Genomic DNA, 21,691 nt, shown 5'->3' with positions numbered 1-21,691 from the left:
AGGGTTTAAGATTGGCTACTAATAATTAAACACAACTAAATGTGGTCATTTCTGACCAATATAGCTTTTAATAACTTTTGTGTAAATTCTTTGCATTTTTCTGACCATAAATATACTCCACTGAAGCACTGACCTTGCTATTTTAAGCCAAAGGATATTAAATTGCCTTTTTGGCACATCAGTGTCATTTTAACAACTGTGTTATGTTTCACACATGAAAAGATTGATTCACATATGGTAATTTCATAGAACTTAAGTTGAGGAACACTCAATCCTGATTTTTTGTTCTCATTCTCAATTATTTTGTTCTATGAAGACTTTCTTATCCTGCAGATTCACTGAATAGGAAAAAGAACCTGCTTTCATGAAATGAACAAAAAACTTTTCAATAAAATTTCAGAGGATTACCAGTCAATAAAAAACGAAGCACCTTTGTGTATTTGATTGCCATGGAACCAAAACTGTAGCTGTGATTATAGGGAAGTATTCATATTTAAAGTAGAGTAATGTGGTGTAGCACTACAAAAATGTATAATCACTCAAAAAGTTTCAATACAAGAGCAATATGTCTACTTATGATAGATTTGTGCATACCACCCTAGCACTCAAAATGCATCTATTTGGTGTTACAGCTGTTTTTGAGATGTATGCCTGTTGACACATTTTATATGTTCCATCTTTCATGCTGTCTTCCATGTGTTCTCAAGAATTTGTTGCAGTTGCACAGCTCTGAGGTGTTCGTCTGTCTTTTAACTTTGTATACAAGATTGAAATCTTTCTCAAATTAAATGACCAGATGCTCAATATTGCTTTTAATTTAAAAAGTTCATTTCAGTGAGGAAAAGTAACTCAAAAACTAAAATATTGCAGGTGTTGGAAATGTGAAATAAAATAATGCTGGCAATACTCCACAGTTCAAGTGTCATCTGTGGAGAGAATCCGTTTCATGCAAGTGATCTTCCATCAGGGCTGAAGAACAGTTTATGTACCTTTTTGCAATTAGTGAAATCTGTACAAGCAGATGTGCTAAAAATGGTTAGAGAAATCCAAATTACTTGTATGGGTCAATTAGCTCATTTGATTGAATGTGATGCATAGAGATACCAGCAGCATAGATTCAGATCTTGCACTGGTTGAGCTTACCACAAAGGACGTTCCTCCTCAACCATTCACCTTGACTGAAGCATAGTGACCCTCTGGTCAAACCACCAATCGAGTCTTTCTCTCTCCGCTCCCACCCCCCCCGCGAGGGAAACACTTAAGAACAAATGCTTGTGTGGCAATTCCCAACCAATCCTATTGCTTTAATGGATGTTGCATTTCCCAATTTTAAAAATTTCAATTTCTTGCACAAAATTTGCTGAAATGCTATGCTAACCTGCGTGCATTAATCTCTCCAGTATCCTCAATAAAAAGACATTTTTATGGGCAGCCCAGTGTGTGCTGTCATTTCCAGTACTGATGCTTCAGTATGCTTTTGGGAGGTCATGTTGCGGCTGTACAGGACATTGGTTAGGCCACTGTTGGAATATTGTGTGCAAATCTGGTCTCAGGGAGAGGTTGACTAGGCTAGGTATGTTTCCCACTCTGTGGGAAGCTAGGGAAGTGATTGCTGGGCTCCTTGCTGAGGTATTTGTAACGTCAATAGTTACACATGAGGTGCCGGAAGACTGGAGGTTGGCTAACGTGGTGCCACTGTTTAAGAAAGGTGATAAGGCAAGCCAGGGAACTATAGACCAGTGAGCCTGACGTCAGTGGTGGGCAAGTTGTTGGAGGGAATCCTGAGGGACAGGATGTACATGTATTTGGAAAGGTAAGGACTGATTAGGGATAGTCAACATGGCTCTGTGCATGGGAAATCGTGTCTCACAAACTTGATTGAGTTTTTTGAAGAAGTAACAAAGAGGATTGATGAGCGCAGGTGTAATCTACATGGACTTCAGTAAGGCTTTCGACAAGGTTCCCCATGGGAGACTGATTAGCAAGGTTAGATCTCATGGTAAAAGGGAGAATTGGCTCAAAGATTGAAGACACGGTGGTGTTGGGTTGTTTTTCAGACTGGAGGCCTGTGACCAGTGGTGTGCCACAGGGATTGGTGCTGGGTCCTCTACTTTTCATCATTTATATAAATGATTTGGATGTGAGCATAAGAGTCATAGTTAAAAAAATTTGCAGATGACACCCAAAGTGGAGGTGCAGTGGATAGCAAAGAAGGTTACCTCAAATTACAATGGGCTGAGAAGTGGCAGATGGAGTTTAATTTAGATAAATGTGAGGTGCTGCATTCTGAAAAAGAAAATCTTAGCAGGACGTATACACTTAATGGTAAGGTCCTAGGAGTGTTGCTGAACAAAGAAACCTTGGAGTGCAGGTTCATAGTTCCTTGAAAGTTACGTCACAGGTAGATAGGTAGTGAAGAAGGTGTTTGGTATGCTTTCCTTTATTGGTCAGAGTATTGAGTACAGGAGTTGGGAGGTCACGTTGCGGCTGTACAGGACATTGGTTAGGCCACTGTTGGAATATTGTGTGCAAATCTGGTCTCCTTCTATCGGAAAGATGTTGCGAAACTTGAAAGGGTTCAGAAAAGATTTACAAGGATGTTGCCAAGGTTGGAGGATTTGAGCTATAGGAAGAGGTTGACTAGGCTAGGGCTGTTTTTCCTGGAGCGTTGAAGGCTGAGGGGGTGACCTTTATAGAGGTTTATAAAATCATGAGCATGGATAGGATAAATAGACATTCTTTTCCCTGGGGTCGGGGAGTCAAGAACTAGAGGGCATAGGTTTAGAGTGAGAGGGGCAAGATATAAAAGAGACCTAAGGGGCAACTTTTTCACAGAGGGCGGTACGTGTATGGAGTAAGCTGCCAGAGGAAGTGGTGGAGGCCTATACGATTGTAACATTTAAAAGGCATCTGGATGGGTGTATGAATAGGAAGGGTTTGGATGGATCTGGCCAGGTGCTGGCAGGTGGAACTAGATTGGGTTGGGATATCTGGTTGGCATGGGCAAGTTGAACCGAAGGGTCTGGTTCCATGCTGTGCATCTCTTTGACTCTTTTTCTTCCTGTTTCTGAGTTTTTTTGAGTTTTGGCTTTAAGGGGTGAAGTTGTATAACTCTCCTGAATCTTTGGCTTTGATTAATAGAAGGATGTTGATTTCCAGTTGTCACTAAGTCTGTCTAAATATCTTGAGTCAAGATCTGGCAGATGAAGTATATTGTGGAAAATGTGAATTTGTTCACTTTGGCATGAAAAACAAGCGTGTGTTATTTAAATGGGGAACAACTTGCAGAATTGAGGTGCAGAGGGATTTAGGTATTCTAGTGCATGAGTCAAAAGCTAGTGTGCAGATACAACAAGCAACCCAGGAAGCTAATAGATTGTTCTCATGTATTATAAAAGGAATTCAACATAACAAGCAGCATATTTATCCCTTTTTTTTTAAGGAAGACATTTGTGAGACTGCATCTCCCATACCATGGAGGTTTGGTTTCTTCCTCACTTCAAGAAAGATCTAAATTTTAATGGAGGCTATTCAGACAGACTGGGCACCGCTGCGCCTCAGCGCCAAGGACCTGGGTTTGATTCCAGCTTTAGGCTATTGTTTGTGCAAACTCCACACATTCTCCCTGTGTCTGCATGGGTTTCCTCCCACAATCCAAAGATGTGGAGGTTAGGTGAATTGGTCATGCTAAATTGCCCGTAGAGCTCATGGATGATAGCATTTGTCAGAGGTAAATATAGGATGTGGATGTAGGTTGTTCACTGAGCTGGAAGGTTCATTTTCAATGAGCAAACCTACATCCAGAACTTCAACCTGAGCTACAAATCTTCTCAAAACTGGGTAAATATAGGACAATAGGGTAAGGGAATGGTTTGGGTGGGTTACTCTTCGGAGCATCAGTGTGGACTTGTTGGGCAGAAGGGGCTGTTCCACACTGTAGGGATTCCATGATTCTATGCAGATTTACTATATTACCTGTGTGTCTTATGAGGATAAGCTGGACAGTTTGAGCTTGTTTCCACTGGAGCTCAGAGTGAAGGGTATTTTGATTGTAGTGTGCAAATTAAATGGTCTTGATGAGGTGGACAAAACAAACTTCTCATCTGACCCAAAAGGGTGACCCCTAATGATAAAACAGTGTCCCCGTAGCTCTGGACTCTCCAAGAGGAATATTTTTTTCTGAAGCTTGGGCAACTTCTGAACTCACTGGCTCAGGTGGATGGATTTTTGTTAGATGGGGAAATCATCGTTTATTGATGGTACAAGAGAAAATGAAGTTTGTATCACAAACAGATCAGCCATGACCTTATTGAATAGTCAAGCAGGCTCGAGGAGCTGAATGTCTACTTGTGCTTTTAACTCTTCTTTTCTTGTAGACTTGCTGCTTGATCAGGAAACTGAAAAGTTTTCACTCTTGTTTACTTTCTCTTTCTTTGCGATCTGTTCCACTACTTTCTCGACAGATGAGAACAGTCAAATTGTCCTGTTATTTGTAATGTTGGTATGCTGTAAACAGAATTGAAACTCAATTCAGGGCTAATGATGCATTCTGCTCCAAGAATGAGCAATTTAAGATAAAGTTGGCATTGAGAATGTAAACTGTTAGGTGAACAAAGTTAAATACTGTTGTGAGGCAGGGGCAGTCTTGATATTATTATTGAATAGGGCTATTCTTTAAGATTGGTAAAAAAATGACTGCAGATGCTGGAAACCAGATTCTGGATCAATGGTGCTGGAAGAGCACAGCAGTTCAGGCAGCATCGAGGAGCTTCAGCAAAATCGACGTTTCGGGCAAAAGCCCTTCATCAGGAATAAAGGCAGAGAGCCTGAAGCGTGGAGAGATAAGCTAGGGGAGGGTGGGGGTGGGGAGAGAGTAGCATAGAGTACAATGGGTGAGTGGGGGAGGAGATGAAGGTGATAGGTCAGGGAGGAGAGGGTGGAGTGGATAGGTGGAAAAGGAGCTAGGCAGGTCGGACAAGTCCGGACAAGTCAAGGGGACTGGAAGTTTGAAACTAGGATGAGGTGGGGGAAGGGGAAATGAGGAAGCTGTTGAAGTCCACATTGATGCCCTGGGGTTGAAGTGTTCCGAGGCGGAAGATGAGGCGTTCTTCCTCCAGGCGTCTGGCGGTGAGGGAGCGGCGGTGAAGGAAGCCCAGGACCTCCATGTCCTCGGCAGAGTGGGGGGGGGGGGAGTTGAAATGTTGGGCCACAGGGCGGTGTGGTTAATTGGTGCGGGTGTCTCGGAGATGTTCCCTGAAGCGCTCTGCTTGGAGGCGCCAAGTCTCCCCAGTGTAGAGGAGACCGCATCGGGAGCAACGGATACAATAAATGATATTGGTGGATGTGCAGGTAAAATTTTGATGGATATGGAAGGCTTCTTTAGGGCCTTGGATAGAGGTGAGGGAGGAGGTGTGGGCACAGGTTTTACAGTTCCTGCGGTGGCAGGGGAAAGTGCCAGGATGTGAGGATGGGTCGTAGGGGGGTGTGGACCTGACCAGGTAGTCACGGAGGGAACAGTCTTTGCGGAAGGCGGAAAGGGGTGGGGAGGGAAATATTTATTCCTGATGAAGGGCTTTTGCCCGAAACGTCGATTTTGCTGAAGCTCTTCGATGCTGCATGAACTGCTGTGCTCTTCCAGCACCATTGATCCTATTCTTTAAGATTGTCAATGTTTTGCAGCACGTACTGTGTACATATGCAAATATTTTGAGAAAACCTATAAGAAAACAACTAATATAATTTCCTAAATTGTCCAGTTTACAGGCTTCGCTTTACTTTTGAAGCATAGGGCTTAAAAAAACAGTTCTGCATAAGTGCCCTTTGAATTTGTGGTTTTTTGCGACCTCATTGTCAGAAATGGCTATTGATGTCTGTATCTTTTAATCAGTGTTAACTTATCAAATGAATAAAAAGGAATAATTTTTGGTTGCATTTTCCTAACCTAATAAGATTAAAAATCTCCATAGTGAGATGATCCTATGCTCAAATTGCAGATGGAGCTATGACTTTGACATTATTCAGGATATTTTAATTTTTTTAAAATGTAGTCCTGTTGACAAACACTTTTTTTTTCTTGATAATGCTGGTTTAATGTATAAAGCCCAACTCTAGGGTTTGCCCGCTGAGCTGTAGGTTTGATATCCAGACGTTTCATTACCTGGCTAGGTAACATCAGTGTCGACCTCCAAGTGAAGCGAAGCTGTTGTCTCTTGCTTTCTATTTATATATTTGTCCTGGATGGGGTTCCTGGGGTTTGTGGTGATGTCATTTCCTTTCGTTTTCTGAGGGGTTGATAGATGATATCTAGATCTATGTGTTTGTTTATGGCATTGTGGTTGGAGTGCCAGGCCTCTAGGAATTCTCTGGCATGTCTTTGCTTAGCCTGTCCTAGGATAGATGTGTTGTCCCAGTCGAAATGGTGGTTTTGACTGGGACAACACCTCTATCCTGGGACAGGCTAAGCAAAGACATGCCAGAGAATTCTTAGAGGCCTGGCACTCCAACCACAACGCCATAAACAAATGCATAGATCTAGACGCCATCTATCAACCCCTCAGAAAACGAACAGGAAATGACATCACCACAAACCCCAGGAACCCCATCCAGGAGAAAGATATAATTAGAAAGCAGGAGACAACAGCTTCGCTTCACTTGGAGGTCGCCACTGATGATGTTACCTAGCCAGGTAATGAAACATCTGGATATCAAACCTACGCCCTAAACCTCAACGTGAGCTACAAACCTTGCAAAAAGCCCAATTCTATTAAAACTTAACCCTTATTACCAAGTGTACAGTACTACTTTTAAAACAAAACTACGATCCGTCCCCTCTATCATTGTCACACAAAAGCACTGAATGTTTCTCTTCACAACTGCAGCTGCACCATCCTGCTCACCTACTTTAAGTTGTAATCCTGACAAGCTGATCTTTCACCAATTCTAAACTTCCCTGCTTGTCTGTTGTCCTTTAAAGCCATGCTTGCTTATTTAATCTATATCTTGTTTTACCTAATCTTTAACCTAGTTAGCAGCCTATACTACAAATATTGCTCACATTTGGTTTTTGAAATGTATATTAATCTTGCAAGACCAAATATGGTGGTCAGCCATTTAAAATTATGATTTGGAGATGCCAGTGTTGGACTGGGATCTACAAAGTTAAAAAATTACACAACACCAGATAATAGTCCCTCAAGTTATTTGGGAGCACTAGCTTTTGGAGCGCGGCTCCTTCAGGTGGCTGTGGACTATAAGATTGTAAGACACCGAATTCATAACAAAAGTTTGCAGTGCGATGTGACTGAAATTATATCTTGAAAAAGGCCTGGATTGTTTAAGTCTCTTTCCTTTTTAGAGTGACCATGTTGGTTTTGGTTCTTTCATATGAAAATCGCAAAATATTTTTGTGACGTCCTCAAATGAACTTTAACAATTGGTGTCATGTCGGCCCAAATAATGCATTGAAAATGTGAGCTTCCCTGTGAGGCTGTCTGTGTCACAATGGTCAGACTGATTCAAGCAAAGTAAGATGTAATTCTGCAAGTACAAATTCATCCCACAAACTTGTATGTGTGTGTGGGGTTGTTGGGGGGGGGGGGGGGGGGGGGGGTTGGATTATGAGTGTGTGAAGGGGTATAAGTCTGTGAGAGGGTGTATGAGCATATGAGAGAGTCTGTCCGTGTGTATAGTGCAATGGGGTCACCTGTAGAGTGACATGAACTCAAGGTCCCGACTGAGGCCATCCCCAGGGGTACCGAACTTGCAGACTTGGCTATCAGCCTCTGCTTGACCACTTTTCGTTGTTGCCTGTCCTGAAGTTTGGGACAATTCTAAATTTAAAGTCTGGGATAATTTCAAATTATCTCATGAGGTTTGTCTTTCATATACTCAACAATGTCCTTCCCTTGCAACTAATTTGCCATATCCTCCTGTTTGCTGAGTGCAAATTAATCATGCTGATGGATATGCAAATTTTGAGAACTATTTTCTGTGCAGAGTTTCCTGCAGCATCCATAAAGTTCCATAATCAGCTTAAACTTGGACAAAGGAAATATCATACTGATAACTGCCTACTACACTCCCTTATCTGGGGAAATCGATGCTTCTCCCATGTTGAACGTCATTTGGAATAAGTACTGAGAAAGGACGTGAGATGTACTCACTGTGTGGACTTCAGTGTCCATGACGAAGAATATTTGATATTCAGTAATAGTACTGAGTCCAGAAGGATGTATGTGGTAAAAAAAGACCAGCATAAGTGATGGAAAAACAAACTTTATGTTGACCATACAAATCTCCCTACAGCAGATGCATTCTGTCTGACAATATTGATAGGACTGAACACAGCATGGTCTTTCTGGAGGTCACACCCTATCTTTGGATGTTTCTAATCAACCTCTTCGGATGTTGTACGTATTTCTGGAGTAGGTAGGGCTTGGGTCCAGGGCTGCTTTTCCAGAGGCAGCAACACCACCATTGCTGGACAAGAGCTCCAAGCACTGTCATCTCACTGGGATATACTCTATTGTATTATAAGCTATTAATATCATTGCTACTTCTGATATAATTCTGAGCAAAATTGGGCAACCATGAGGTTTGAGAACATGAGTAGTATAATAGCATTCCTGTAGCATGTAGAAACTTGTAGACTGGGACAGCTCTAACTGTACCATTACGATTGAGTGAAGAGACCAACCCAGTTCAATTAGTTCAGGAAAGCATGCCACAAGCATCACCAGTTATAATTTTAAAAGTCTAATTTCACTTGGTGAAACTGCATTACAGGACTGCATGCATCCAAGACTGCAAAAGCAGCATAATGTTCACAGAATTGACTCTTGGATCAAAGTTCTGCCATTAGTGGGACAAATAAACAATTAATGGGAGAACTAGACTGCACAAATATTTCCATCCTGTATGGTGTTTAAGTCTAGCGCTTGGTGCAAAACAGACTGAAACATTGGAAATCACCGACAGCCAGGAGGGTCCACTTCCTTTTGGCCCCCTCTTTGAGATCCTGCTGCAGAATTAACTGCACCAATACCTGTTCCAGGGCAGTTATAGTACAGGCATCCTCTAGAATCATAAAATCCCTATAGTGTAGAGGCAAGCCATTCAGTCTATTGACTCCACACTGGCACTCTGAAGAGCATCCCACCCTCCTACCCTATCCCTGTAACTTTGCATTTCCTATGGCTAATCCACCTGGCCTGTGCATCCTGGACACTATGGGCAAGTTAGCATGGTCAATCCATCTAACGTGCACATCTTTGGACAGTGGGAGCAAACCAGAGCACCTGGAGGAAACTCATGCATACACTGGGAGAATATACAACTCCTCATGCAGTCCACCAAGCCTAGAATTGAATTGGGTTTCTAGTACTACAAGGAAACAATGCTAACCACTCTACTGCCCTGATATGGAATATTCTAATTTGGAATTTTGTTCAAGTATACTCTTTCTCCAAAATGGGGCCAATCCAATCTTGCCATCAATCTATTTTAATCATAAGCAGTGTGATGGAGGCTTAGTTGACATTGCTGTCAATTAGTACTTGCTGTGTGGCAATTTGCTTGCTGGTGTGTCTGCTTTCAGCTAGGGCTACTTTGTTCCTGAACTTTTAATTTCAATATAGACGAGAAGGATAAATTGCAGCAATTGTATTAGATGAATTGCCCTTGATATCTGGATAAAATCAAGAAGTGTATGGCAGTCAAAGAAAGCACTCCAAATTGGACCTGAACCTAGCACAAAGGAAAGATGGTTATGGTGATTGGAGGTGAACCATCTCAGCTCTGAACATCTCTGCAGGAGTTCCTTCTGGTAGTACCTTGGGCCCAACCATCCTCAGCTGCTTCATCAGTGACCCTCCCTAAGTGTTCATGATGCATACATCAATGTTCAGCACCATTTGCTCTGACTCCCATACTGAAACACTCTATGTCCATATGCAGCAAGACATGGACATCTGAATAAGCTTCCTGATAAGTATCTAGTAACATACATGGCACAAATATGGCAGGCATTGATCATATCCAACGAGAGACTCTGACTATTGCTCCTTGATGTTCAATCGTATTCCCATTGCTGAATCTCCTACAGTTAACTTACTGGGAGTTACCATGAATCTAAACTGGTCCATCCATAACCACACATGCGCTGTAAGTTCAGGTCAGACGCTAGAAATTATTTTATTCACCCTTGCCTTCCCGGTTCCAAGCCTATTCTGATTCAGTCTGTCACTTCAGTTTACAGGGCTGTTTGGATAATGCTTATTAATAATAACTTGAATAATGGTCATAGCTCCTGCTAACTTTTGGTGCTGAAAATCTACACCTTGTAAATTCTTGGGAAAATGGAACTTTTTTTATGCTTTACATTTCATCTTGGGTTAACTTGTTCATTGTTGCAGTGGAACCTTATCTACTACCATGTCAATTGTTTATTAATTTTGTTTGGGTGTGGACATTAAGTTGCTGATATTTCCAACTTAGCACTTGTAATGTTTTGGACTAAAATTCTTCTTTGTACAGTTTCTTAAAAGGTTTCTGACTTTTATTTCTCTTAGTGGAATGAGGTTGCACTGCATCATTAACCAATTGTATGGTCTCTTTGTGAGTCGTGCCGTGTCATTGACAGCTGCTTGTATTTGCCTTTCTTTTTTTTACCCCTTCGTCATGGTGTTCCGATGTGCCTGTGTTTATGCCAGCATCCTTAGCTCCGCCCCCTCCCCCTATGCCTCAACTGACTCCACAGATCCCTCTCACAGGCTTCGTGGCCAGGGTGCAAGAAAACAGTAAGTTCCAGTGGCTGAGTAGATGCATCCTTTTTCCCATTTAAGGACACAAGTCTGCATGATTTGACACTTTCACATACTTGTTTCGGAGATTTCTTTGCTCCTGTCTTTGCTGTCATCACCAGCTTTATGTTTCTGTGTTGCTGAATGTGCAGGTGCAGACACTGTCTTCATCATTTAGTGACATGCAATATTCAGTTCTTATCAGCATATGAGTGTACTAGTTTTTGAGTTTTAATTACCTCAAAAGATATCTGTTAGCATAGTATACCTGTTTTTAAATAATCAGTAATCTTAGCTGAACTTTTCAGAATATAATTGAAACTGGCTAAGTACAAGTACACAATCCTTTTCCAAAATGCTCGGGACCAGCTGCTTTTCGGGATTCGGAATAAGTGAGTGACCGTGAAATTTAAAACAAAATCTTACAGCAGACTCTCAGTATTACGGGCCCTGAGAGAGAATTGAGGCCTGCCAGTGCTGGGCTACGCCCACCCAGTCTCATCCAAGTGACAGGCATCGAGTGGGTGTGGAGTTGGGTTAACAGTTTGCACACCAAACAACCTTATTTATGAGATTAAAACTTCACAAAAACATTCGGATTTTGGAGCTTTTCAGATTTTGGATAAAAGGTTGTCTACCTGTATTATTTGCATAAGTCGGATTAATACCTATTTATTTAAATATATTTCAATATTAGCCCCGATAGAATATTGACAAGTTGATATGCAGTTGTTATTTTTTTTTAAAACTGGCCTTTAAGAGCAGGTTAAAATCTTACCACCATTTTTTCCCCTCAGAAAGCTGAGTTTAGTTAGAACCTGCTTGCAGGTGGCCTGTTCTGCATATTGCATGTCAAATAACAGACTTTAGTGGAAGCTGTTGCAGTTGTCATTTCAGTGCATGTTTTAGAAATGTGAATTAACACAACCCTCTTGTTGATCTTGCTATATAGTTTCTGCATTTGTACAAATAATTTTAAGGTATTATCAGTATAAAGTTATGAAAATACTTTCAGTCCCCTGAAAGTATTAAAATCGAGGGAATGCAAAGTTGCCACCTGCTGGACAATATTCATTGTACATAGTGATTATTGAGCTTCATTCAAATGGGTAAGACATTCTTTTACACAGTGATATGCTAAAATAAATGAGCAGATTTGGAATTACTGTTTGACCACTGCATTTGAATGCAGTTTGTTTGAAGATTCCCAGACTTGCATCATGCAAATTGGGTGCAAGATTTTCTATTTCCAACACCTCCAGAAAAATCTGCCAGTTTTCATAAAAAAAGTAAGGATTTTGCTCAACGTTTTAGGATTTCTGTCAATGACCATTTTTAAATTCTAATTGCGCAAATGTACATTTCCTTTCATGGTGAATAAAAAGTGCAATGGGACTTTACTTTTTTTTTTCATTACAGAACTACACTTTTCTTTCTTTAAATTATCTAAATTGAACTTTTTTGTACCCATCTACATTAAAACAAAAATGTTACTGTGAACGCTGTAGTCACTACTTTCAAAACCTAATTGAAATGACATTGTGCAGCTTTATCTTCATTCATACAGGATTACTTGAAATTTAATCAATTATCAAACATTTTTAGTTTACTGATCATTGAAGATGCATCCGATTAGGGATGCTCCTTTTATATTTAACTGAGGTAGTTGGATATAGAAGCATCTTTGTGCACATTTTATTACATTTCATATAGATATTGACTAATGTGGCTCAGCATGGTCTGAAACTTCTCCATATTCTGCCTACATGCATGGTTTCTTTAAAAGCCTGCAGTACAAATGCATGTGAAATTAATTTTTTCAATGTGTATAATGTGAAACCTGCTTATTGTGTTCTTTCTTGATTATGCTAATAAACTTGCAAACTGTTCCAGTTGCCGATAGTCCAACTCCTCCTCCACCACCACCACCAGATGATTTACCTATGTTTGATGAATCCCCTCCTCCTCCTCCCCCACCACCTGTGGACTATGAAGATGAAGAAGCAGCAGTCGTGCAATACAATGACCCTTATGCTGATTCAGACCCTCACTGGGCACCAAAGATTTATCTTGAAAAAGGTAAGCTGTTGGCTACTTTTGAAAAGAAGAAAAATGTTTGTTGGAAGGTCTTTTGATTCATAGCTGACCTTTTGAAATAACTGAAGTTTTTAAAGATTTGTATTTGAAGTTTGATTATACTTGAGGGTTTTGATGATGACCCTTCTCCCCCTTCATATGGATAAGCTAGTCATGCTTCTCTGGGTCTCCAGATGACAGTTTTCAGAGAGAACTTACATTATCTTGATCTATCTATTTAATATGTGTGTGGTGACTGTTTTCATTAATTCATTGAATGACATTTCATTAATGAAAGTTTTTAAAAAAACAAATGTTTGTGTGTAGGAGAAGGGCTTCATTAATTTTTGTCATAAAGGATCATTTAAGTAGTGTAATGCTTGAGCACACATTTTGAAGTGGTGGTGGCGATTATTAAAACAGCATTCACTACACGTTTGATCAGGAAATTAAAAGTTCTGGCGTAGGGAATGGGAAGGGAAGCGGGGAACTGGAATTAAGCCTCATGGCTCCAGTTGAAGATAGAGCATTAACATAAACATGATGCTTGATTGACTTTTTAACATGATAATTTTTAAAAGATTATTAACCTAAGACATGTATCACCTTTGAAATATAACTGGAACATGCAATTCTTCGGAATTCTCCATGACTTCAGACTGTTCAAGTCGGAAAGAACAGGCAGATTTTCTGTGCAGCCTGAGTGAATAACAGCTTTACAGAGTACTTTGGCTTTAAAGTCTTATTACAAGTAGTTCTTCTTTAACACTATGGTTGTATTCTTGTGCAACTTTTCTAAGTGCTGTTTCTAATGTAATCGCGTTACAGCCAACACACATTTTAAAAGTTGTGCTTTAGAAACAGTGTCCCCAGTTTGGCAGTCGTGTTATAACAGATTTGTGCTAATGAAACAAATATTATAGCTGAACAACCAGGTAATTCATCCTTCTGCCTTTTTCTAATCTGATGCAAGTAGGTGTATATTTAAGCAGTCATAGTTGGAGCTAAAGTAAATTTGCCTAACCAACACACTAATATTCATGTGCTCTGCTTTGTGCATATTGGACTAGAGCATGAAGCTGAAGTGCAATCTGCGAAACTCAAACAATTTCACTTGGTTTGGCTTTGAAGTTTCTGAAGGTTAGATGGCAGGACAAAATACCCGTACCTGAGTTGTCAGGTTGAAAATCCACATCTTATCAATAGTCACAAAATTGGTTCGGCTAGTCGTGTGGGGTTGGAATGCTCAACACTTGTTTACCAAAGTCAGTCACCTAAAGAGTTTGGGTCTGGTGTGCTCTTATGGATGTCAAAGAAATCAGTCCAAGCACACTCTTGAGACTTTACTTAAGATGAAAATAAAAATCACCGCAGCCTTTTTGAGAATAAAGAACATATTAGAGAGGAAACTGAGCCAGCTACTCATCCAAAACTCAGCTGTCTGCAACAGTTTGTGCTATTTGCTGCAGAATAGTCTTAGCAGTCAGCTCTGCACCCCTTAGAATATTACAAAATATTCCAGATGAGTGAGAATTGTAGATGCAGGACATTGAAATAAAAGTAAAGTGCTGGTGAAATGCAGCTGGTCTGGTCGTGTCTGCAAAGAGTTAGCCTTGAGTTCAGAACACAAGGTTACGTTGGACTCTGTTAGCTGCCAGACCTGCCAATTTTCTCTGGTACTTACCCCAGAACATAGTATTGTTTGGCTTCTTATGACTCTACCACAAAGAATTAACAATTGTTACTATTCATTTTGCATTCAATAGCAGGAATTATTATTTATCTTGCGTCTTTTCTTTTAACAGCTCATTTTGGTTGTAAACCAGAGTCTATTGCTTCGACTAATTCAAATTTAAGGGTTGTTTTGTATTCTGATAAGCCTTTAAATCTAGTCAAGCAGTTCTAATTGCATTGCTATTTAAGATTTGTTGTAAGATTGTATGTTTATTAATTTGTTCTTATTCTTCCTATGCTTTCTTCAACAGTTGTGGCAATATATGATTATTCAAAGGATAAGGATGATGAGTTGTCCTTCATGGAGGGGTCAATCATTTATGTGATAAAGAAGAATGATGATGGCTGGTATGAAGGAGTCATCAATGGAATTACTGGTTTGTTTCCTGGAAATTATGTGGAACCTATCATGCACTATACAGATTGAAGCAAACAAGTGGCATTTTCAAGCTTTGTTTAATCATTGGCCAGTCTAAGAATTTTGGGGTGTGGCTTGATTTGGGGAGGACTAAGGTTTTTCAAGGGTGCCATTACTTTTCAGTTCAGCGTGGAAACTGACACTGAATTAGACTGAAAATTCAACAATGTTCAAACTGAGACAATGTTCAAACTAAGGTGCAAGTACTGGTCAAATTTTCTTAAGACTTATGGTCATTCCTAAAATACAACTAGTGCTTGTTGATAGCATGCATAAAAGTACACAAATTTCTGTATTGTAGTCAAATAATTTTTAACCTAAAATGCTTCCAATATGTTGTAATTTTCAGTTAATCTGTGAGCACCTCAATTGTAATCATGAACTGTCACATGAGTCTATAAAGAACATTTGTGGATGAGGTTTGGGTATCTTCTAATCAAAGTACATGTTGTTGATTTGTACTCCAGGTTAAACATTTTATATGGATAAAATTTACATAATGGGGAAACTCCATCTGTAGTCAGTGAACCAAAGTGGAGTTTGTCAGTTCATTTGTACAGTGGCAATTGTCTGGATCATTGGCTTTATATAGTCCTGGTAAAGCTTACTGAATAATTTACTAACCTTTTTAGAATGTTAACTATTAAGATGTTAAATGGTTATGTTCTAAACTAGATTCAGGCAATTCTACTGTACAAAGTCAGTTTCTAGGACAGATTTTACTTCCGATACATCTTGTGCCTCAGTCCTGATCAACTATGCTTTGCTATTTGCTTTGGAAGACAAAAGTATAATTTGTTTCAAGGGGTTATTACTAAATTCTCAGTGTATTTCAAGCTACAGTTTTTGTCCCCAATCAGAAAATCAGTGTTCAGCCGTGTTTCTCCTATGTTCTGTTTAATTGTTCTTTGCAATTCTTCATGCTTCAAGTGTTGAGGCTAATAAGAAACCAAGAATCTTATTTTGTAAATTAATTTGCTATTAAAATAGAGAAAAAAGGGGCACATTGTGCCCTGTTGCTAAAGGGGATAAGGATGGCAATAAAGCAGCGTCCTTTTTTGTGGAGAAGTGCTAAAATTTCTTGCACCACAATTTTCTAATCTTATTCTAGAAGCAGTGCTCTAGTCTGATTTAGCAAAGTTATGTACAAATAAAATTAGTTAAATTTATTTGCTTTTAAAAAAGATGTCCACTCTTGAAAGGACATTGTGGGGGCCAAACATTACATAATCTGAGGTTTTCTTATTAACTTCTGCCTTATGATTGTAAGAAGCTTTAACATTGTGAACTTTCATTCTCTTCAAACTTAAACTGAAAATGCATTCCTTTAATTTGTATATAACCTGTTACAATTGTATGTACAGCCTTTTATAATAAATCATTCTCAGTATATAAAAGATTTTCACACGGGCACTAATCAAGGTTTTTTGCAAATGGAGTTAATGGTCACAAGGTCAATGTTTGGATCAGATTCATTAAAGACAAAGGCCCCATGTATTAGGCTTTATGTACATGGTTAGTCCTAAATGTAAACAATTCCCACTGATTTCCTGGCTTAACTTGGAATTCTTGATACAGGTTCAACATGTGTTTTCAGTCTGTCTCAAAGGAGTGAAGCGAACTTGACTCTCACTTGTTTCGAGTTAATACAATTTCTGCAAGTTGAATCAAGGCATCTCTCTCTGGTGAAGGACGCAGCATAGAAATGTGTCGAACAGCTTCTTGACCGTATTGATGAGCAAGATAGCACGTTTGCTGAACACCGTCACTCTAAATGAAAACAATTTAGTTAGCAGTCAAATTGAATTACCACCTGCTTGTTTTTTTTAAAAAATTGGTATTTAGCTACCATTTCCTGTCTGCAGTAAAGTTAATTTTACTTTATCCTGTAGCCAAATTTAAAGGGATGCACTCAAGTTGGTGTAATGTTAAATTTACAGGAATCCTATTTAAGCTCAGCTTTAGCCAGTTGAGAACTAAATAGAATCCTGAATAGAAAATTGCAGAACTGCATTTTAAGTCTGGTAACATGCCAGACATAATTAAAACCAAAAGTAATCAGTTTTGTTTGAAGGCAGTGGTAATGTCATTGGACTTAATTCTGAGGACAATAATTTAAATTCAATGATAACTAGAATTAAAAGCCATGCTAATGGTAACTACATAATCAGTCATTTATGGTTGACTAAATACCCTCAAGGAAGGAACTATTCTGTCCTCACCTGGTTTACCTGACATAACTTCAGACACCGCAATGTGGTGACTTAAACGGTTGTGTGAAATGGTTCATAACCCATCAAATTTGTAACTTTGCTGAGTGGCTTAAGAAATGACAGAATGCAGCTTGTAGACTTTATCATGCTCACTAACATTTGGAAGTTTGTGTCAGAATTGAGAGAATTGTCCCACAAACAGCCTAATACTAAGATTGTTCCAGATACAAGTGGCAGCACTGTGGAATACAGTTAAAGTTGCTTGGGACCCTTCAACTTTGATTCTAGACTTTATTGATTTCTCATGAAATTTCAAACATGGGAAGGGAAATGTCATACCATCCCTTCCTGAACTGAATTCGTGTTGTGACAATTAAAAGCAACAGTGAAGTTGGAAAGGGCATAATGAAGTTCCCAATCAATGTCCATTACCAAGAGTTGCTGTCTCATAACATGTCCTTTGGCTGTCAGTTATGAAAACCAACTTAACTCTCACTAATCTACTTATTTTGGATAGCAGTAGTGATAAAAGTGACTGCTGTACTACCCTTTACATTATGACAGATTTATATTCAACACGTACCATTGCTGAAGTAAATGGAATAGATTTTGAAAACATAGAGCATGTTAACTGAATATCTGAGGCACGATGGCCATCACTTCAAGACTAACCTCATGCCTGTCATTCTCTTCTATTACCATCAAGGAATGAATTAACCTTGGCTCAAAGTAAAGGCAGAAGGGCATCGCCGGTAACAAGTAGCCACAGCTTCATGTAAGGGCATTAAAAATAATATACTCAAGACTGTCTGAATAATACTGGAGAGAAACCCCCGATATATGAAAGCCATTCATTTATGGTTCCAGCATCTAGTACAAAACTAATTCTAACACTATCTTCAAAAGTATATGCAACAGTGGAGACTTTGAAACCTGGGATGAGATGCTGAGAAAGTTTAAAGAGGCCACTTTAATATTTTAGTAACAATGTGATATAGTTGTGGTATTCTGTAATAAATCATGAATCTGATTCTGGGGTTTCCTTAATGAGTTTCTTCCTTCTATGAGAAATGTTCATGCCATACTTACATTTGTTTACACTTTACAATGACAAGTCCCAATTTATATGCTTAATATTTTGTACTTCCTTACCTGTTGTACATATTGCCAAGCTTGATCTACATCACCATCCACACTGAAGCGTCTCATAATTAGGGTATGTAATTCAGGAAACTTGGGGGAGAAAAAAGTGCAACACTTAAGCACTTTTCTTATTCACATGTATTGGTGCCTTATAAACACAAGTTCATACATTTGCATTTCCTTAAATTGCACTGCAGCACTGAACTCTGACTACCTGATTGGCCCTGGTAAGTAGGAGAATGTGAGGACTGCAGATGCTGGAGATCAGTCAAAAGGTGTGGTGCTGGAAAAGCACAGCTGGTCAGGCAACATCTGAGGAGCAGTAGAGTCGACGTTTTGAGCATAAGCTCCTCTTCAGGAATGCTTATGCTCGAAACACGTACTCTCCTGCTCCTCTGGTGCTGCCTGTGTCTGTTCAGTACTGCACTTTTTGGCTCTGGTAGGTAGTGTTGCTATGATAGCAGATGGAGGGTACTGAATTTTTGAAGAGTGACAGTTTGCACAAATTGAGACTTTCAGAATTGCTAATTAAGTTACTGGTGAAAAGAACACTGCTATGATACAGCAGATCTTCAATGCCTGTTGCAATAATGCTTCAGTCGCCAGATTAGATCCATTCCTCAGCTTGAAATATGTTCATGAGGTTAAGGCTTGCTGATTTTTCAACCAAGATTAGTTGTGCATTGTTGTTCTGAATATAAATTGCACAAATTCCTTAAAGTAGAAAATCTAGATGTGATCTTTAGTGATTTGACTCAAGTTTCATTCATTAACTATTCTAATTGTGCATGTGAAGCCTGCAAGGGGGAGATTTTTAACATCAAACTGGAGAAAACCATTCTTTGCTACTGTGGCTGATCTGCACACTAATTCCATTATTCATCTGCATCCATGAGGATTTAATCATGAGTTGAGTACTCCATGTTTTCACCACTTTGTATGAAGCAAGTGCTTGATTTCATTAGATAGTTTACTTCTACTTTTTCTAGATTCCCCATAAAGAACTGGTGTTTTATCAACTGTCAGTACCAGATATTACCTTTTGACATTTCACAAGAACATATTAATATTTAGGATGGTTGAGGATTATTCAGTTTGCAAGATCACAAATTATTTAATACCCAAGTGAGAGGCTCATAGGGGTTTATAAACATTCTAATAAAGGAGCTTCTCTGGGCAGCTGAAAATGTGTTGCTGGAAAAGCGCAGCAGGTCAGGCAGCTTCGGGCATAAGCCCTTCTTCAGGAAGCCCGAAACGACGATTCTCCTGTTCCCTGGATGCTGCCTGACCTGCTGCGCTTTTCCAGCAACACATTTTCAGCTCTGATCTCCAGCATCTGCAGACCTCACTTTCTCCTCCAGCTTCTCTGGGAAGCCAGGGAGGAGATTGCAGAACCTTTGGCTTTGATCTTAATATTGTCATTGTCAACAAGAATAGTGCCAGAAGACTGGAGGATAGCAAATGTTGTCCCCTTTCTCAAGGAGAGTAGAGACAACTCTGGTAATTAGAGACCAGTGGGCCTTCCTTCGGTTGTGGATAAAGTGTTGGAAAAGATTAAGAGGATTTATCATCTAGAGAGGAATGAAAAAAAGGATAGTCAACACGCTTTTGTTAAGGGTAGGTCGTGCCTTGTAAACCTTAGAGTTCTTTGACATGGTGACCAAACAGGTGGATGAGGGTAAAATGGTGGTTTGATAAGATTACTAGCAGTAGGCTATTGTACAAAATATGGAGGCATGGGATTGAGGGTAATTTTAGTGGTTTGGATCAGACATTGGCTAGCTGAAAGATACGGGGTGGTGGTTGATGGGAAATGTTCATCTTGGAGTTCAGTTACTAGTGGTGTACCACAAGGATCGGTTTTGGGGCTACTATTGTTTCTCTTTTATAAAATGACCTGGATAAGGGTTTAGATTAGATTAGATTACTCAGTGTGGAAACAGGCCCTTCGGCCCAACAAGTCCACACCGCCCCGCCGAAGCGCAACTCACCCATACTCCTACATCTACCCCTTACCTAACACTACGGGCAATTTAGCATAGCCAATTCACCTGACCTGCACATTTTTGGACTGTGGGAGGAAACCGGAGCACCCAGAGGAAACCCACGCAGACACGGGGAGAATGTGCAAACTCCGCACAGTCAGTCGCCTGAGGTGGGAATTGAACCCGGGTGTACAAGGATGGGTTAGTAAAATTGCAGATAACAAAGGTTGGTGAAGTTGTGGATAGTGCTGAAGGATGTTGCAGGTTACAGAGGGACATAGATAAGCTGCAGAGCTGGGCTGAGAGGTGGGCAAATGGAATTTAATGAGGAAAAGTGAGAGGTGAATCACTTTGGAAGGAGCAACAGGAATGCAGATTACTGGGCTAATGGTGAGATTCTTGGTAGTGTAGATGAGCAGAGAGATCTGTGTCATGTACATAGATCCCTGAAAGTTGCCACCCAGGTTGATAGGGTTGTTAAGCAGGTATACAGTGTGTTAGCTTTTATTGGTAGGGGGATTGAGTTTTGGAGCTATGAGGTCAATGTTGCAGCTATACAAAACTGGTGTATTGCGTACAGTTCTGGTTGCTGTATTATAGGAAGGATGTGGAAGCTTTGGAAAGGGTTCAGAGGAGATTTAAGAGGGTGTTGTCTGGTATACAGGGAAGGTTTTATGAGGAAAGGCTGAGGTACATGAGACTATTTTTGTTAAAGAAGGTTGAGAGGTGACTTAATTGACACAAGATAATCAGGATTAGATAGGGTGGACAATGAGAACCTTTTTCCTCTGGCTAGCATGAGGGGACATAGCTTTAAAATGAGGGTGTTTTTGTTACAAGGAGGTCGAGAGGTGACTTAATTGAGACAAAGATAATCAGAGGGTTGGATGGTGATGGCTCACATGAGGGGACAAATTTAAATTGACGCATAGTAGATATAGGACAGAAGCCACAGGCAGTTTCTTTACTCTGTAGTAGGGGTGCAGAACACCCTGCCTGCAACAGTAGTAGACTTGCCAACTTTAAAGGCATTTAAATGGTCAATGGATAAACATGGATGAAAATGGTAGGTTAGACGGGCTTCAGATTGGTTTCACAGGTCAGCACAACATGAAGGATCTGTACTGCACTAATGGTCTACGTACACACCATGGTAATGGCAAGAAGGGAGTTCCAGGACTTTAACCCACTGACAGTGAAGGCACATGGTTAGAAGTTCAAGCCAGGATGGTGTGCCTTGGGGATGAACCCATTGGTGGTGGTAATGAGAAATGTAGAGGCTACAGATTTGTAAACTTCTTTCAAAGAGATTTGATGTGGTGT

At 39.9% G+C, this 21,691-nt stretch overlaps 2 protein-coding genes across 19 annotated transcripts in view; one reads left to right on the top strand and one right to left on the bottom strand.

The window, feature by feature from the left end:
• Positions 1 to 16,426, top strand: part of abi1a (abl interactor 1a) — a 131,115-nt gene extending 114,689 nt beyond the window's left edge. For 6 of the 11 annotated variants that reach the window (XM_043690550.2, XM_043690545.2, XM_043690549.2 and 3 more), the window contains 2 exons: positions 12,693 to 12,878; positions 14,861 to 16,426. In XM_043690550.2, coding sequence (XP_043546485.1) covers positions 12,693 to 12,878; positions 14,861 to 15,036 — 362 coding nt within the window. In that variant the 3' untranslated portion in view covers positions 15,037 to 16,426. Of the gene's footprint in view, positions 1 to 10,709; positions 10,797 to 12,692; positions 12,879 to 14,860 lie in introns of all 11 variants that reach the window. The other 5 variants (XM_043690543.2, XM_043690540.2, XM_043690541.2 and 2 more) reach the window with 1 other exon arrangement.
• pdss1 (prenyl (decaprenyl) diphosphate synthase, subunit 1) overlaps positions 4,279 to 21,691 on the bottom strand; it is a 56,417-nt gene continuing 39,004 nt past the window's right edge. For 7 of the 8 annotated variants that reach the window (XM_043690554.2, XM_043690552.2, XM_043690551.2 and 4 more), the window contains 2 exons: positions 18,393 to 18,473; positions 16,334 to 16,797 (listed from right to left, as the gene is read on the bottom strand). In XM_043690554.2, coding sequence (XP_043546489.1) covers positions 16,657 to 16,797; positions 18,393 to 18,473 — 222 coding nt within the window. In that variant the 3' untranslated portion in view covers positions 16,334 to 16,656. Of the gene's footprint in view, positions 4,507 to 16,333; positions 16,798 to 18,392; positions 18,474 to 21,691 lie in introns of those variants that run through there. The other variant, XM_043690553.2, reaches the window with a different exon arrangement.

This window comes from Chiloscyllium plagiosum, unplaced genomic scaffold (assembly GCF_037043375.1).
Source record: "Chiloscyllium plagiosum isolate Xiang-an unplaced genomic scaffold, Cpla_swu_hap1 HiC_scaffold_5, whole genome shotgun sequence".
Lineage (NCBI taxonomy): Eukaryota > Metazoa > Chordata > Chondrichthyes > Orectolobiformes > Hemiscylliidae > Chiloscyllium > Chiloscyllium plagiosum.
Note: the sequence above shows the minus strand (reverse complement) of the source record. Positions and strands in the feature narration are given on the sequence as shown.